Genomic DNA, 18,110 nt, shown 5'->3' on the forward strand with positions numbered 1-18,110 from the left:
CGCTGATGGAACACAAACCTGATCCCGGCAAAAGCCCTCTCCACAGGGCACACCGATTTTATTGGCTCTAAAACTCCCTCGGAAGGTAGGTACAGAGCAGCCTTCAAGTTTGAGAGAGATCTCTTGCTTTGCCCATTATAGCACTTTTTTAATGGTTTAGAAAAGCCTAGGTTCGTGAACCCTGTGATGCAATCAGTGAAAATCAGTGCCACAACCTTGCGTTTTATTACCATTTTTCACATCTCGTCGTTTTAATCCGCACTCCGAGACAGATCCCGTTCCCATCAAAGTACACGGCAAGCTCCCATTAAAATCTGGCTCAGCTAGTATTTTAATAACACTTAGACATCCCCGTCCTTTGCATATTTCATCTGCGAAGTGCTTCACAAACATGAATTTCCTAATTACAGGCGGATGATTTACTAAAACTGGAAATTCCTCACTACTTCTGGCTTTCCCTTTGAAGCTCCAGGATTCGCTCTTGTCCCTCGGCACTTTGGAAGGTCCCCGACGCCGCTCGCTCGCTCCCTCGTCCGCGGCACAGCAGAAGGAGGACACGGAGACGACGGCGACCCGCCCCGAAGTGCCGGCGCCGGCGGATCTCCGCGGGCCGTGAGCCGCGGGCACAGCGAGCCCCGGCGGGGCGCGGGCAGCGGCCGGGACCGCGGCGGCTCCCGGCACACCGGGCCGGCCCCCCCGCCCCCGGCGGCCCCGCCGCACCGGGCAGGAAGGGGTGGAGCGGCCGGCGGAGCGCACGGGCGGGGTGCCGCGGGCGGGGAGGGGACGGCAAGGCATCCCGGCCGCGCTGAAGCCGGGCAGCGCCGCGCCTCCGCCGAGCGCTCCCTGCCCATGGAGCGGCTGCCCGGCCAGCCCTGAGCCCGCGGGCCCGGCCGCCCGCCAGCAGCCGCCCCCGATGGAGCCCGAGGAGCGGAAGATCTCGGTGTGGATCTGCCAGGAGGAGAAGCTGATCTCCGGGCTCTCCCGGCGGACCACCTGCTCGGACGTGGTGCGGGTGCTGCTGGAGGACAGCCACCACCGGCGGCAGCGCCCGGCGCCGCCCCAGCCCGCCGGCGGGATGCTGTCGGGGCCGCCGCACTCCTACTGCATCGTGGAGAAGTGGCGCGGCTTCGAGAGGATCCTGCCCAACAAGACGAAGATCCTGCGGCTCTGGGTGGCGTGGGGGGACGAGCAGGAGAACGTGCGCTTCGTGCTGGTGCGCAGCGAGGCTTCGCTGCCCAACGCGGGGCCGCGCAGCGCCGAGGCGCGGGTGGTGCTGAGCAAGGAGCGCCCCGGCCGCGGCCTGGGGGCGGCCCGAGCCAGCCTGGCGCTCACGCAGGAGCGGCAGCGCCGGGTGGTGCGGAAAGCCTTCCGCAAACTGGCCAAGATCAACAAGAAGCGGCAGCAGCCGCTGGCCCGGGAGGCCTCGTCGGCGGAGAGGATGGAGACGCTGGTGCACCTGGTGCTCTCGCAGGACCACACCATCCGACAGCAGATCCAGCGGCTCCGCGAGCTGGACCGCGAGATCGACAGGTACGAGGCTAAGATCCACCTGGACCGCATGAAGCGGCACGGCGTCAACTACGTGCAGGACACCTACCTGGTGGGCACGGGCGGCGAGCCCGAGCCGGGCCGGGAGCCGGGCCAGCCCGCCGCCGGCCGCCCCGAGGAGGACTACGCCAGGAAGTGCGAGGAGGTGCTGCAGCTGCAGGAGCAGCGGGCGCAGCAGGAGGAGCTGCTGGAGCACCTGGCCGCCGAGATCCAGGAGGAGCTCAACGAGCGCTGGATGAAGCGGCGGCGGGAGGAGCTGGAGCTGGCGGCGGGGCCCGGGCTGGCCGACACGGACTGCGACACCACGGAGCTGAGCGGCGGCGGCGGCGGCGAGGGCGAGCTGCACCTGGAGCACGAGCGGGTCAAGACCCAGCTGAGCACCAGCCTCTACATCGGCCTCAAGCTGAGCACGGACCTGGAGGCCGTCAAGACCGACCTGGACTGCACGCAGCGGGCGTGGGAGGACAAGGAGCGGGAGCTGCAGCGCCTGCTGGAGACGCTGGGCACCCTGGACGTGGCGGAGGCGCCGGCGGAGCCCCGCGGGGCGGCGGGCGGGGGGCGGCCGGCGGCGGGCGGCTGGGTGGAGCAGGCGCGGGCGCTGCGCAAGGACCGCGCCGACAACGACGAGGACTCGGACACGGGGCTGAGCTCCATGCACAGCCAGGACTCGGACTCGCTGCCCGTGTGCGAGTCCCTCGTGTAGCGCCCGGCCGGCCGCAGCCAGCCCGGGAGCGGGAGCGGGAGCGGGGCTGCCGGGGCGGAGGGCGGCGGAGCGCTGCGGGCAGGTGTGGGGCAGGCGAGGAAACTCCCGGCGCGGGAGGCAGTCACACAGAGGAAACATTTTAATTTGAGCTCTGGAGTTTGAACTTGTTCTGACTAGTCATCCGCGGGCAGCGTTTAGGCTGGCTCGCCGGTACTTTTATCTGGGGGAGAGAAAACCCACAGCGTGCTTGTGTTTCATTCACGTCTGGGGTTGCTCGCTCCTTAAATCCTGCCGCTTGCTTCCCTCCGAAGCTTCTGCTGCCGGCCCTTTTAACCCTCCGGCTGCGCACCATCTCCTCGCTGTAGTCTGTCTGCTCCGGGCAGGCTCTTCACGAGCAAAGGGCCAGCACGCGTTTCCGAGCGGGGATCAGTACCCCCCGAACAGGTTCTCGGCATTGCAGAGTCAGATGGTGGCTTGTGGTGGGTTACACTGGGCTCTACTGACCGTCACGCATACACCCGGCCCCTTTACAGGCAAAAAGTCGCCGCACCAAAGCTGCTGATCATTTAAACACTGCGGAGGGAAAGGGGCGTCAGTCCTACTGACACTGGGGTCTCCCAGGGCGCCAGCCTTTGGACGGCACTGCAGTTCCTTTTGGCAACGAAAAAGGGTGATAAATCACTTCTTATTTTTCCCTTTTTCTAAAGAACAAACTAAATCGAGATGTAGGTTAACACGTATTAACCCTGCTCTGCGTAGTGCTTCTCCTTATGCATAGATAAGAGTGCTTTGTTTAAAGGCATACTAAGAAATCTGTTAGTATCTGTAGTCGTTTGACAGTCGTGGAAGGCAATTAGCAGTGCCTGTATGTACACAGCCTTCAACTACGTTTTTTCACTAGGCTAGCTGATCTTTGGCTGAGCTTGGTTGTAGATAAACGAAGTACAGAATCAGCTTGAGCTACCGTTTCTAATAACATAGTTCATATCAGGCCAAGAGATGCAACGATAAAAGCATGACTCAAGCCCTACCTGCACTACAGCTTAATCTTTTCAGTTATTCCAATAAAACAAAAAAGCAGCCATCAGCTGCAACATGCATTTCACTTAACTGCCAAATCTTCCTCTGCAGCTTAACTCTTGCCCAAAATATACGATCTGCTCTTGCAACAGAGAGACACTAAGGATTCTTGTATTCCAGAATAATTGCAGAATAGTTTAAGCAGTGAGAGACCAGAGAATGTTGTCAGGTCCAACTGATGGTGTGAACTTTTTAAAACTTCTGAGATTATTATTTATGTAAGATTATTTATAAAAGTTTTCATTTAACAATAAGAAATTATATTAAAAAAGGCATACACCAATAGACCAGTTCTTTATTTTCATTAAAAACCTCGCAGCCTTTTCACCCAAAGATCGTGTTCCACTCTTGCAGTGTTCTTGTTGGTTAGAATTCTGATGGACGTCAGAAGGTTAGGTTCAGGAGCTGCTCAGTTTGAAAGCAAGCAGAGAAGTACTGTTGTGGATTTGCAGAGGCTGTACAATTTTCTATATGCTATGACTCTTGATAAATACTATTCCACTGAATGGGTCTCAGTTGTAACAAACTGTGGTTTATTTTAAACACTGATTATATAATTGTTTTTCATATTTTAGTCAACCTTGGAAAATATTTAAGAACCTATTTTTAGAGCTAATAAAACTCTTAATAAGGCTAACCAAGTATTCCCAGTTGAGTGTGATTTAAAAGTCGTGCCAGGACCGGGATTCTGTGATGTTACCTTGTGTGCAAAACAAGTAGAAAGATACACCAAGGGATGACAGTATCGTCCCTTCCCTTTCTGGTGGCACAAGGGACCCCCTCAGGTACAGGCAGCAGCGCACTGTCCTCAGCTCCGGCCAGTGCAGGGGCAGTGCAGTGGCATTTAGGATCATCAGCACAGTCCACAGTGAGGAATTTGGATGTTTGTGGAAGCAGAGCTGAAGAAGAAGCTGGGGTGTGGGGAGTCCCTCTGGTGCCCTGCCTTCAGCAGTGTGGACATAACGGGTGGGTGGTGCAGGGACCTGCTCGCAGCTTCCCCAGGGACTGATGTGAGCGAGAAACCGGAGCTGCCTTTGCCTAAGTTCTGCCACCACCACACCCAGCAAATAAAAAGCGCGCTGTGGAAATGGGCTGCAACAGGCTGCACATCGCTGTGCTGCTGACAGAGGCATCGGGCAGGCTGTGAGGCAGGGAATTCGAAGATGTAAAGCCTACTCATGATCAGCCAGGAAAATCCATAAATTCAGGACAAACCCACTTTTGCTTTAGGCTGCTGAGGGCCATGCTTGTGGGCACTGTGTGGTGCTTGCTCTTGGCTTCCCCATAGCCCGAATAAAATCATGGCCCTGGCAGAGCTGCTGGCTCCTTCCCATGGGGACAGGGATGAGAACAATGCAGGTGCCACTGTGGTCTCAAGGGTTTGATGGGAGCTAGGGTGAATTCTTGGGAGCACCTGTACGAACCTAATGTGTTCTTGTATTGTGCAGATGAAATTCAGTAAATTTATTTGATGTTTAAACAGTTACAAGTGCAATAGGCTCATAGACTGACCTCCAACACCCTCACAAATCCCTATCGCTCTCAAGCCATTATTAAAACATTCCCATAGAAGAGGAAATCACTGTTTGTATTGGAGCAGGCCCTTCTGCCTTCCCTTCTTCTGGGCTTGTGTATCCTCACTCAGATAATAGAGACAAGCCACAGGATGCCTGTCAGGGAATTTGGCTCTGGGGTTTTGCTGGGCACATAGCCAAGGGTTAGGAAAGCTGATTCAGAATCACAGGTAGAAGGGCAGGATTTTTATCTTCTTTGCAGTTCAGACAGAATGAGAGAGGGAGATAGCAGCAGAAAAAAAAAAAACCCTGACGGACACCATGATGGAAATCTACCTTCCGGCACCACCAAGAGAGAGGTGAGAGATCCAACAAACACAGGCTTTGGGGATGTTTCAATACCCTTCTCTTCTGTCTTCCAGAGTCAGTTCCAACCTAGTCTTCCTCTCTTCCTAACACAGATACAGATAGCCATGAATTAAATAAACCCCTAACAGCACTACGATTTATGTAAATGGTGTATAGTATCAGGTTGCCCTATTTATTCAGCAGCCTGCTTCTCAAAGGAATCATCATGGACTGAGGCCACCAGGCTTTTCTCAGACAATAGCTACAGAAATCAAAAGTTTTGTCCAGGAGATACAAATCAAAGTAGCAGCAGGCCTTAGTTTCAGGCATCCTTTAAACAAGCATTACAAAGCACTCCTACACAAGTTCTGTGTGTGTTTGCTGCCCTTGGCCACGTTTTTTCTGACCCTACATGGCACTTTCTGTTGTGCCTATATAGGAGTTTGTGGGACCAAGTAGTGAAAAAAAAAAAAAAAAAAAAAAGGAAGATGAACTTTAATTTAGGTGAGGCCCTGATGGGGCTCGATGCACAGTCACACAAATGTTTTTGGCAATGACAAGGTACGGTGCTAAAAATGAGAAATTGAAGGCCCTTGGAAAGGTGGAACTGATCCTTTCAGCAATGGGCACTGTTTTATGCTGACTCGAATGCTGGCAAAAACTTCCTTCAGGCTGTAAATATCCCCCACTCACAGTCTAAGTGAAGGTTTGGAGAGTGGAAAACTGAGGCTGGAGCTGAAACTTCTTTGACATCCATTACACTCACCTATATTAAACCCAAAATAAGCCAAATAGTGCAGCTCTTAGCCTTGACCTTGTTTCCAAACTCCACTATCAAGAAATATTATCAGAATGAAAACTCCGTGTCGAATTTGATATATTTCTGGTTCTCAGCCTGTGTAAGAGATCTGCCAGTTTGAATAAGCACTTTGTGGGGATATCGTTTGATTCCTTCAAGAGGGGAGGAAAATACATTTACTGTAATGAACACCACTGACATGCAAAATGAATGACCTATTAATTATTGCCATAGAGTCCAAATCAGCATGTAGGCAGCCAAATCACAGCCTGGTTGTTTCATTGTGACAGATCCTTTTCCAAAGAACCTCGGGTCCAGGTTTCAGACAAGATACAGTCAAAGGAGAGAGGCAGATAGGTGGGTGTGAGAGAAGGAAAACATGTCATTAAGCTTTGTTATTGACTCCTTGCATGAAACATATGTTCCAGCTGTGCTTTAAAATCAGTCTGTCTTCCTATGTCTGGAGACACACGTGCAGAAATCGACCTCTCTCCCAAGTTCTACACGACTTTGGGATTTTTTTCCCCCCCTTTCATTTGCACTGAGCTGGGAATGTAGCTCAATACATGAAAAGAGCAGCAGAGGCCTTGAAATAACAGGTCTGGTGAGCTGTGCTGGTTAACGAGTTGAAATACAAGCCATTGTGGATTGTTGGGAGCAGTTGTTCTTTGAAGTCACTTGATATTATTGCTCCTGAGCTGGCACACAAAGTTTAGAGAAATGAACATGGCAAAGCAGGGAGCCTACATGGATGTCACTCCTTTTCAACAAACTCTCACTTGAAAGCTTAACAGAAAGGGAAAAAAATAATAAACTCAAAGAAAATTTGGGCTCTGCACTCAAATTAGCCAACTATCTTAAAGCAGAATTGACAAATAGTATTTTGAGAAACACCACTCACATAATTTACTACATCACTTGTGTAAATTCATCAGAGCAGAACCTTCCATGCCCCAAAATACAAACGCAAATGCCTCAAAATACAGCTTCTGCACACTCCCTTCATATCAACTTGTTTACACTTCAATCTTTATTTGGAAAGTTTTAATACAATCCCTTTACCTCAGTTCCGAAAATGTTCCAGAAAGCCATTGATGTTCTATGAAAAAAGAGTTTCCACTCAGTAACTTTTTTCCTCCCTCCTGCTAACCTGCTCCTCCCCGATTCATCAGCACCTGCTCTGAGTTTCATGTATAGCTTTGTTCAAATTGCTGAGTCTCCTTGGGCTCAGACTTGGAATCCTACTTGGTAAGAAACAGAAAGGAAGGGAGAAAGAGAGAGAGAAAGACAGAGAAACAGAGAGAGAAAGACAGAGAAAGAGAGAGAGGAAGAAAGAGAGAGAGAGAGAAAATAAAGAGAAAGAGAAAGAAAGAGAGAGAGAAAAAAGAAAGAGAAAAGAGAAAAAGAGAGAAAAGAAAGAGAGAAAGGGAAGAAAGAAAGAGACAGAGAAAGAGGGAGAAAGAAAAAGAGAAAGAAAAAGAAAGAGAAAGAAAGAAAGAAAGAAAGAAAGAAAGAAAGAAAGAAAGAAAGAAAGAAAGAAAGAAAGAAAGAGAGAGAGAGAGAGAAAGAGAGAAAGGCAGAAATAAAGAAAGAAAGAAAGAAAGAAAGAAAGAAAGAAAGAAAGAAAGAAAGAAAGAAAGAAAGAAAGAAAGAAAGAAAGAAAGAAAGAAAGAAAGAAAGAAAGAAAGAAAGAAAGAAAGAAAGAAAGAAAGAAAGAAGAAAGAAAAAAAAGAGAAAGAGAAAGAAAGTTTGTCTTTCTGCGTCTCGGCAAAAACCCCTTATTTGTGCAGTACCTGGCAAGCTCAGCAGTATTTTTGTAGTTGCCATATGGATGAAGGACACACTCTCACCAGTTCTTTGGTGCTGGTCTTGCTCAACTCCTTTGTCCCCTCTCCCCCTATATATTTTTTTTTTCTTCTTTCATCATGTTTCCAAGCTACCTTTGGAATTTTCCCCCTTCTCCTACTTGGAGGCGAGCCCTTCTCACACAGGAAGGGAGCACGTCTCCTCGGGTGACACTCTGGGGTGACATTGCCGTGGAGCATTGGGGTGGGAAGATACAGTTTCTATTGAAGAATAACCTGAGCACGAAGTGGTGTCTAATTTCCCTGGCAGAGTAAAGCTTTTGAGGCAGGTATTTACTGTGTGATCGTGCACCACCTGGCAGAAGGAGGCCTGATCTGCTCAAGGCAGACTAGGTACTGCTGTCATGAAAACACTGAACAATGTCTGTCTTCTGTGCCTCAGCTCCCCTTTTCTGGGGTGTGTGCTCTCCCCTTTTCTGAAGGGTTACAAACAGCCTTTCCCATTTATTAGCTCAGTGGAACCACTGCAGAGTGATTTAGGGACACAGTTCTGCTCAGTCACGCTCAGGATTTTATAGAGTTTACTGGGGAAAAGGAATCAAAACAACAACAACAACAAAAAATGAACAAAAAAGTATCCATGACTCATGGAAGGAGCTCTTACATGTCTGAAACATACTATCATCAGCTTACTAGCGCTGCACTTCACATGGCTTAATTATGTGATTATTTAGTCTATTACCTCCAAAAGAAATTCTTTTCATCAGTCATATTGTGCTCATGAGCAAGTCATTGGAAAATGTGTTAAAAGCCTCTAGGAAAAAATATTTAATCCTTGTTTCAATTTAACATAATCCTCTTGTTTTAATCTCTTACAGTGTAGTTTTTTACATGTAATCAGGCTATTAGTTTATGCATTTGATTATCAGTGTAGCCTTATATGGTTATTTTCTGCCTTCCACTGAATCTCCCCTTGACAGACACATCTTAAGAACAGATGAATAGTGACTTTGGAAATTAAAACAGACATGGATCACTTTCTGAAAACACTGGAGCCTGTTCTTCCTACCACAAGCATAGAAGAAAATTATTTGCCTTTAACTGCAGATATGTGGCATTTCTGTTTCCCTTTCTTTCAGAGTTGCTCTTCACTTCCTCACTGAAAGGTTTCTCCATAATTCTATTACCAGTTTCCTTTTTGGAGTGACTGATGACAGGAATCATGAATCACTAGTAGGTTAAAAGTTCAAAGCCAGGTCATCATCTTTTTCTATAATTCTGTTCCTGCACATTCTCTATGTCCCCGACTTTCCATCCTTCATTTCAAAAAAGTATTACCCTGGCCAGGAAATAGAGTCAGGCACTAAAATTCTGCCATCCTTCCAAGGAAGATGCAGCACAGAGAGCTCCAGGTGTCCTGTAACACACAGAACGTCCATACAGCTCTGCCCATTGATGTCTTAAGTTTTGGCTTTCGTGTTTTCACATTCTGTGCTGCCCAGGGGTGTAGATCTGAGCCTCATATTAAGTGCTAGTAAGGTCTTTTCACAGAGCAGGGAGACAAAACAAATCCTTTTTCTGCTGAGAACCAAGGACAATTTTCAGGCCCAAAAGCACAAACAAGGGTGGGCTGGAGGGAGGAACAAGAAGGATGGGACCTCACAGCCTGAAACTGGAATTGGACAATTAAACCCCAATATGCAAATGGACCAAAACTTATAAAAGCATAAGACCTGGTGACCAGAGGCCTATTTTTGTGACCATTCTAAGCCCTAGACCAGGGCTTGGGTGTAGCCCTGGTCAAGCCCAATCCTGCCCAAGGTGTATCCTGGATGCCTTTCAATAAATCCCTACTTTATTCTCTAGCTCTGTCCAGTCTCTGTTTCAGGTCAGCTTTCCCCAGGCATCACCATCCACAGGAATGAGCTGATCAGAAATGCCTTTCCTCAGCTCCTACAGCCAAAGAAAGGTTTAAAGTCACTACATTGTGAATTGCTCATTCTTAGCCCCGGCAGCGGTGGCTAAGGCTCTTCAGCAGGTGATTCCAGTGTGAAATAAAGTAATCTAACCATCTGAGTATTTTGAATTAATTACGACAGAGTCCCTGATTTCAGAGTGTGGATTTTTAGTAACAGCATCTCGGCTCCCTACCTGTCAGGTGTACAGTTAGAAAAGAAAATGGCATTCTGGCTTAGGGGGATTTAGGAAGCAGTCAGGGTGGTAAATGAGCATGGGCCTTGCTGGTTTCTGCTCTGGTGGGGAATGAAAGCTTTCCTGCCCCTGCACTGCCTAAGTGAAGAGGGGGTGGACAGGGACAAGGGTGTGGAGAGTGAACCTGTGTCAGAGGAGAAGTGAACTGAGCCCAGACCTCACCAGCTGGAGAAGAGTTTCCTGAAGGGAACCAACAAGAGAGGACAAAAAGCCCACAAGAAGCCTGGGCAATAGGAAAGCAGCAGGAGCAGGAACAAGCTCCCACTCAGTAGCAAGGAGTCTGTCACAGCCACCACACCTTGCGGTTATCAAGTTGTCCCACTGTCACCATCTAACTGGGAGGGACAGGAGATCCAGCCACAGCATCTCCACAGCTTAACAACGCTGCATATCAACAAAATTATAAACACTGCAGCCAGGTCAACTGGGGGAAAGACATCAGTGAAACTCTTGTGTTTTCCTGAGGTTCTGTTCACCCAATTGTAAAGGCCAGTGGCTGCAGAATTTGCAACACAGAAGTGTGCTGAGAATTTGAGGATAAGATGTCATTCTCATTTTTTTTCTTTTTTCTTTTGAGTTATACTTGGTAAATATGGAGGAATGAGTGTTTCCCTAGATGATACATAGTTTATCTCATCAGTTTCTCTGCAGTACACGCCTTTCCTAGAGCTGCTGCTTTTATAACCTGGGATGTTGTCATGTTGCTCTACTTACCTACATGATCTGCTGAAAAACTGTGGCACAAAGAAAATGGGCTATTTTAGCCTAATTTAATAGGCCAGCCTAAGGAAAAAGCAAAGGCAGACCTATTTACACAAGCCAGATTAGAAAGGCCATGGCACGTGGTTTGGAAGTATGTTTTGTAAACCAGTTTGTGTAAAACAAGCCAGCTGAACGAGACTGAAATTTCAATTGTTTAAAGTCTCTCATCATGTGTCACCAGAGTGATTCACATGTACGTATTCAATCTAGTTAATGAACACAATTACCATTTTTGACAATATTAATTGGACCTCTATTTATACTCCTTTCTGTATTTTACCTTTACAACCACCTCCATAATTAGCATCTCTATAGCTTTAGTACACCTAAAGGAAGAGTTTACTTTTACAGAATGTGTATTTCATCATTAACTTCTCTTTCATTTCCCTTCCTTCCAATACCTTTCCCCACAGAACTTCCAAGCCTTTTTCTTCTCCTCCAGTCATCAGCAGTGGGGCTTCATCTTTGCAATTAACAGGGGTGAGAGACACTGCCTGTTTTGAAATCATCCGCCACACACTTTCAACTCAAGACTTATGAGTGCTGAGTCACAGTTGCTCAGTCTAAGATGCCACACCAAGTATTCCACCATTTCTTTTGCTTATGGAACAAAAGAATGGGAAGAATGCTAGTTTTCCTAGTTCAGACATGGGTGAGATAACTGGCTCATGCCAAAGGGCACAAGCTCCACTCTTTTGCCCAAGATATCAGAACCTGGGACAAATTAGAAACCCTGAAGATGTACCCAGTAATTTGTACATTTTCAGCTCGAGCTAAGCAACATTTTAATTAGCATTGACATAGCAATAGGACCACACGATCTAGAAACTTACTATACTACAGATTTTCAGAAGACACAGGGCAAGGCAGCCCTTGCTCTGATGAGACCAGAGCTGAGGCAGAGAAACCAGACATCAGTTGGGAGGATGGCACAGGAGCTTCAGCGACTTGACTTTTATCTGCAGTGGGTTAGCAACAAAGGCGGGAACAGAAACCAACTCTCCCAGTTCTCAATCCATTTTTCCTCCCTGCTGGACCCACACTTCCAGCCTGTGCTGTGATACAGGTAGTGGAGGAGGAGGCATAAATCTGTCTCCACCCCTCACTGCCACAGGAGCTGTACCCCTGTAAGGTGTGGAGATTTGAAGAATATTTGAATATTTGAAGAATACAGGAGGTCAAGGAGTGTAAGGAAAGCATTGCACTAGACTACTGCACTTCACATCCACATTTCTTGGTAGTCTCAAGTCCATAATTTTATAGCCTGAGAATTTATGATTTGAGGAAGATTTTTGATTCATTTACATGTTAGTGGCATAAATCACTGCTATATCTATAAAGGGGTTCCTTTCTCCATTTCCTGGGTATCTGCATTTCTTTCTGCAATAAACAAACCCACACATAGTGTAAAGATCTGTCCACGAGCAAAATTTTCCAACAACTTTTTTTTTCAAAATATTGTTAGGGGTATTTTAATTTTCCCATTTAACAGAAATAAAACACTTTGTGAAGAGTGGCTCTGACAAAGGTGCTTCACCTGGTGGGCAGGTACAGCTCCAAAACCTGCCTGGCTTCCTCTCAGGTGAGCTCTCCAGCCATTGCTGTCTGCCTGGGACACGGCTGCCAACATGAAAAGATTCTCCTTTTCCACATGCCATACCTGGTAATGTCAGGTGAGGAGGACAACAGCACTTTAGATTATTTCCTTCAGGAGTCTATTGCCAGTACAGTACAGCTCCGTTTTGAACTGAGCTCAGCCCTGAGGTTTTCATCTTTACTTCCAAAAAACCCACATAAACAGAGTGTTTTAGATTACTGAAGGCCAGTGCTATGGAGATCTGTATTGCCACAAAAGGCTTTATTACACAAATATTTGATGCTGAGAAAGAATGCATCTTTCATTAGGGCTCAAAAGGAAGAGCTCCAAAGATGTTTTATCATGGATTTTTTGATCTGCCTAGATGAAAGCCCTAGCTATTATGGAGTACAACTGAACATTAAGGGCTGGGTCTGTTGTCTAGAATCCCACTGTGATTAGTGCTCCACAAGTTCCAAACAGTTTGGTCCCTCACCAAAAGCTTGTCCATGGGAAGGTAGCTGTGATACAAAGTATGTAATTAACTGGAGAAATTTACATTTTATTCAAATTGCTAATGAACAAAATAATATCAGACACAAGAATGGAAAGTACCAAACCTGGTGTCTAAGTCTAAAAGTATTTTAGATATTGAATTATGAGTTTTAATAAGGGCAGGCCCTTAATAGTTCCTGACTGGATGGAAAAGCACAGATAATGGAAGTCATGAGAAAATGGTGGAACTGGAACTTGCTTTCAACATTTCACATGGCTTTATAAATATTTAGCACATGCATATGCCCTTTTCCTACTGCTTTGTGTCTCCTCTTACAGCAGAGACACTGCCTAAAAGAGATTAGAGCCTTGCAAAATCTTTATTAACAATTAGCCTCAAATACAGAAATGTAGCTGAATCTTGATTTACTGAACATGATCATTAATATAACTATTCATATTAATCATGATGTAGTCAATTATTGAGCAAAAGAACTAAAATCATGCTCAGTCATAAGATGAGATGCAATTAAAAGAAGATCTTATTTTTATTCTTTGCATTGATTTTGACATGTGGTCAAAGACTTCTCTGGAAGTAAAGAATTTCTTTGCATGGTAACATGCACTTCAAATTGCAGAAAGAGGCTTCAAAAGTACCTCACAATTCTCAACAAATGCTTTCAAGAGTGTAATGTTTGCAAAAAATCAGAACATATGTTCATAATCTACTCAGGTAAACACAAGATGACTAAGGTTAATTTGATTTTTCTTCCTGATGTCATAATTAAAGTATGAATATCATTTAGACATCAGTAGATAAAAAGTATGTCAATGAAGGACAAGTAAAAATTCAAATTACTAAGGAGCAAAATTAAGTTAATTTCAATGTGGAATGTTTGTAAGCAGTGTGTAATCAGTCTTCAGTTTAAATGACTCTTAATTAAATAATCTATTATTATGTGCACTGGCAAATCGAGCCTATACATGTACAAGAGCAAAGCCTAAAAGATCCAGCTCCAGTCTGCATTCAAATTCAAAGAATTTTTCATAAAATAACATTGGCCAAAATTTTTTTTTTTGCGGGAGATGTTTGGGGGAATTATTTCATATTTATAAAAATCCCCAGCGGCATGAAACTCAACTGAACAATCCACTGCATGTTTCACTAGGTGTAAGGAGGGCCAAATCCAAGCCTGAGGTACAAACCTTAAAATTCTGATGGCATTCATGAGTGTCACGCGTTGACATTCGAGCACGGTCTATCCATAAACAAACACAAGCCTGCAAGGAGACCTTCTCCCATGCTGTTTGAGGAGTGTGTCACTCACTTGTCAGTGGGGCACACGCCCATGCCCAATTTTCTTTTCAGCAGCCAGCATTATCCCCTGTACCCCCCAGCTCTGAGGCAATCACTCATTTCCAGCAATAACAGCGCAGCAGTCCCCGGTCCGTGGCGCTGAGCAAACACCTTCACTCGGGGGATGTGCCTAAGCATGGCCCTGCTCCTGAACAGCACCAGCACAAGCCAAGCAGCCTGGCAGGACTGACAGACGTTGCCTTCAAATCAAACATCACCTCCACCCCAGAACGGGCCCGCAGGCGCCTCCTCTGCAGGATTTGCTGAGGGGAGCGAGGGTGTGGATGAGGCACCCAAAGCCACCTCTCCCCTGGGAACTGAGTCCTGCTCACAGAAGAGGTTCAGGTTTAAGTGCCTGTGACTTCCATGAGAACTGTCCCCCAAAAGGTTGTTGCTTTTGAAAACCACACAGTGCGAAAAAAATCACTCAGACTCTTCTTGGAAATTGTAGCCCTGCTACAGAATTCAAATGCCTTTGATACTTAAAGCTGTAAACTACTAAGGAGGGAACCATATGGGTTTAGATCAGGACAAACTTTTACAATTTCATGCACTGAAACCTGCCCAGAGTTACACTGGTGACTTGCAATTCTGAAGAAGTGCATCCAGTTCTGATTAAAACAGAGACAGGTTAAATGTGGAAACCTTTAGGCTATTTCCTTAGGCCCAAATTTTCTAGGTCATAGTAATGCATGAGTAGAAAGTGAATTAACCCACTAATAATTGAACTGTTTGTTCAGTTCATAATATTGTAGCATTCTCCTGGCTGAGCATCCACATCTCATGCCAGATCTGACCTGCTCCACTGAGGAACTGAACAAGACAATCTTAAAGACTTACTGTGAAAGGCTGAATTTCCACAAACCCAGCTACCTGACCTAGCTGATGCTCAGCTGATGTGAGATTTGCAGAAAGGGAAAAACCCCAACAATTGTCACAGCTCCTGACCTCTTTCCAGGAAGTGCTCCTGCATCCAATTTACTTCCACAGAATAAAACCCAAGTGAAGAGCTGCCACAACTAACTAAGGATATCAGTTTATAACTCCACCAGGATGGACATGAGACATATCCAAAGGTGGTTGGAGGCAGCAGCACTGCACATGAACCCTCAGCTGCTGGTTCCCCAGCTTTGGAAACCTATCACTGCCTTTGATCAAGGAAGAAACCTCAGCCCTGCAATTCCTGCATTCAGGCTTGCCATGGTTTTAACCTGCTGCAATTAGCATCACTCAGTGCTGGTGTTGATAACAGAATTGCTTCTGTGGTGTAGGCAGATCCATCCTCCTCGAAGGAGTGAGATCAGGAATGGATCCCCACGACAGCCACACATTACTGCCAGAGCCATTTCACTTTGTAGAACCATGCCACTTTTATAGTGTGCCACTTTTATTTCACAATCATTTTTGTCCTGACTTTACTGCACTGCATAAAAGCTGCAAGTAGAAATGCACACGGAAATCTCTAAGATGTGCTACACTGACAGTTTTGAGATGTTCATCATGTTAAACTGCATGAAAACAGATGTTTATAATAAGCCTTGACATTGATCTTATGCTGCTAAATTATGCTAGAGGGAAGAAATCGACTTACACTCAGATGTAAGGCATTGATATCAATCTCCTTTTTTTTCTTTTTCCTCTATCACTTGGCAAAAGGAAGAGGAGAATCTGAGTCATTACTGCTGGGTGGACTTCTGACCAAAACTGATTGCTAGAAACATTAAAAAAAAAAATCCCTCTTAGCTCAGAAAAAAAATGTCACAGAAGAAAAAATACTGCCAAAAGTTTATGTCAGCAAGTTAAAAAAAGCAAGACATATCACCACTAATTCATACATAAATAACTAGTCAATTTTATGAATACTGACCATTTGTACATCCCCATCTCCAGCAAGAGCAAATATTTATAGCCTGAAAACAAACATTCAGGGAGCGTCCAACCTGGCCTTTCTAAACAGCAAACACTTAACTCAAGGTGAAAGTGCACCACAGAGATGCCCAAATCCAGGCTGTGCTTCACTCCCTTGGGCTGAGAGGAGAACTGAGGCTGAGAGAAAAAAGTCTGGGAAGCCTGAAGAAGATGCATTGTCCTAAGAAAAGCCACAAGGGAAGAAATGGATTTTCATAGCAGCACAGCAAAAAGTAGCTAGCAGGTACTGTGGCACTTGCTGCTCTCTTCCCATGCAACTACATGGGAGAATTTCTTCAAGGAAGGAAATGTGGAGAAGGAACCTTGCAGGGTAGGATTCACAGCAGCAGTTTTAACGTGTTTCCAACTATTCTTTCCTTATTAGGAATCCCATCAGCTAATTGTTCCAGTGCCTGGAAAAAGTCCTGGCTTTTCTGACAAAAGCGAGCTGCTGCTAACCAGCATCCAACACAGCGTGCCCAAGGACTTCTCCTCCTCCTTCCCAGCATGGAGCAGCCCTGTGGGCCAACTGTTTCATCATGAGCGTGTTACACTGACAGCTGCCCTCCTCTTCATCTCCTTTCAGCAGGGAAGCCAAGGCAAGACATAAAGGAGCCGCAGCATCTTGGCACGGGCCCCTATTAGGCAAACAAACTCATATTAACCTTTTTATATAAAACATCCGCTGTGTTGCAGGCAACTTTGACATGGGTTTAGGAGCTGTGATGATTTCCTACAAGATATAATCTCCACTGAACAATGGAATCTGCTCATCCAGCACCCTGCCAGCAGGGATAACATCTGCTGCCTTCACATGGCTGCATCTTCTCCTTGCAGTTGCATTCCTCTGAGTGGTCTCTCCCTCCTACATATATTCCCTTTCTTCCCCTGCTTTTCCAGGCCTTCTCCAGCTGCAGGTCTCCAGTTCCCTCAGCACGTCTCTGGCTCAAACTCCACTGGGTGCCAGTGACCTCAGGGACTGGGAGCAGGGAGAAGGAGGCAGGAAACCTGTGAGAAGGTGAGCAGTAGGAGGGGGAGCTCCTTTGACCAGAACACGGGGTTTCTTCAGGAATTCAAGGCCTTGGAACAACACAGTGCAAGTGCCATGGCAATATTTCTTCTTCTGAAGAGAGATTCTCTCCCTAGGAGATTCCACATTTATGGGAGCATGTTAATTATTCATTCAGATGCTTTTTAGCTCCACTTTGTTGCTGTAAAACCAGGAGCAGAACCACATAACTGAGCAATTTACCAGGCACTTAATTGAGCTCCAGACCCAGAGCAGTGCTGTCTGCAGCTCAGTCTCACGACTTCATTCCTGCAAGGGTTGAGAGAGAAACCACAGGAAACTACAAAGATGATATAACGTGTCTTGGTGAGCATTTTTCAAATACACCACCTTAGGAAAAGCAAGCCTTAGGAGTATTATTGAATCTTCTAATGATTCAACTTATCGTTTGAGCCAAAATTCCTTTTTCTCCTCCTGCACCAAAAAGTTATGACCTTTTCTTTCACAGGATGAACAATGGTTGCTAGCTAGAATACGATACAAATGTGCCAGCTCTTAAACCAGTCACAAAGATACACCTAAAAAAAGGAACTCAGCAGCAAAGTGCTGTCACTGGCACTACTCCAAATCAATCTCGAGGATATATCCAAGGTGGAATTTATGGTCCATAAAACCAATCCATAACTCTTACTTGGTTTGATTTCAGCACAGCAGCTTAAATCAAATTTATGTGGCTCATGGCTGGATATATCCTTCCTTCCTTCCTTCCTTCCTTCCTTCCTTCCTTCCTTCCTTCCTTCCTTCCTTCCTTCCTTCCTTCCTTCCTTCCTTCCTTCCTTCCTTCCTTCCTTCCTTCCTTCCTTCCTTCCTTCCTTCCTTCCTTCCTTCCTTCCTTCCTTCCTTCCTTCCTTCCTTCCTTCCTTCCTTCCTTCCTTCCTTCCCTCCTTCCTTCCTTCCTTCCCTCCTTCCCTCCTTCCTTCCTTCCTTCCTTCCTT

At 46.2% G+C, this 18,110-nt stretch overlaps 1 protein-coding gene across 1 annotated transcript; it reads left to right on the top strand.

Moving 5' to 3' along the window:
• The first annotated feature begins 909 nt into the window (after positions 1–909).
• Positions 910–2,258, top strand: RASSF10 (Ras association domain family member 10). Its single transcript, XM_066322237.1, has one exon. The coding sequence runs from the start codon at positions 914–916 to the stop codon at positions 2,249–2,251; it is 1,338 nt and encodes a 445-aa protein (XP_066178334.1). The 5' UTR covers positions 910–913; the 3' UTR covers positions 2,252–2,258.
• The last annotated feature ends 15,852 nt before the right edge of the window (positions 2,259–18,110 follow it).

This window comes from Sylvia atricapilla, chromosome 6 (assembly GCF_009819655.1).
Source record: "Sylvia atricapilla isolate bSylAtr1 chromosome 6, bSylAtr1.pri, whole genome shotgun sequence".
Classification (NCBI taxonomy): Eukaryota; Metazoa; Chordata; class Aves; order Passeriformes; family Sylviidae; genus Sylvia; species Sylvia atricapilla.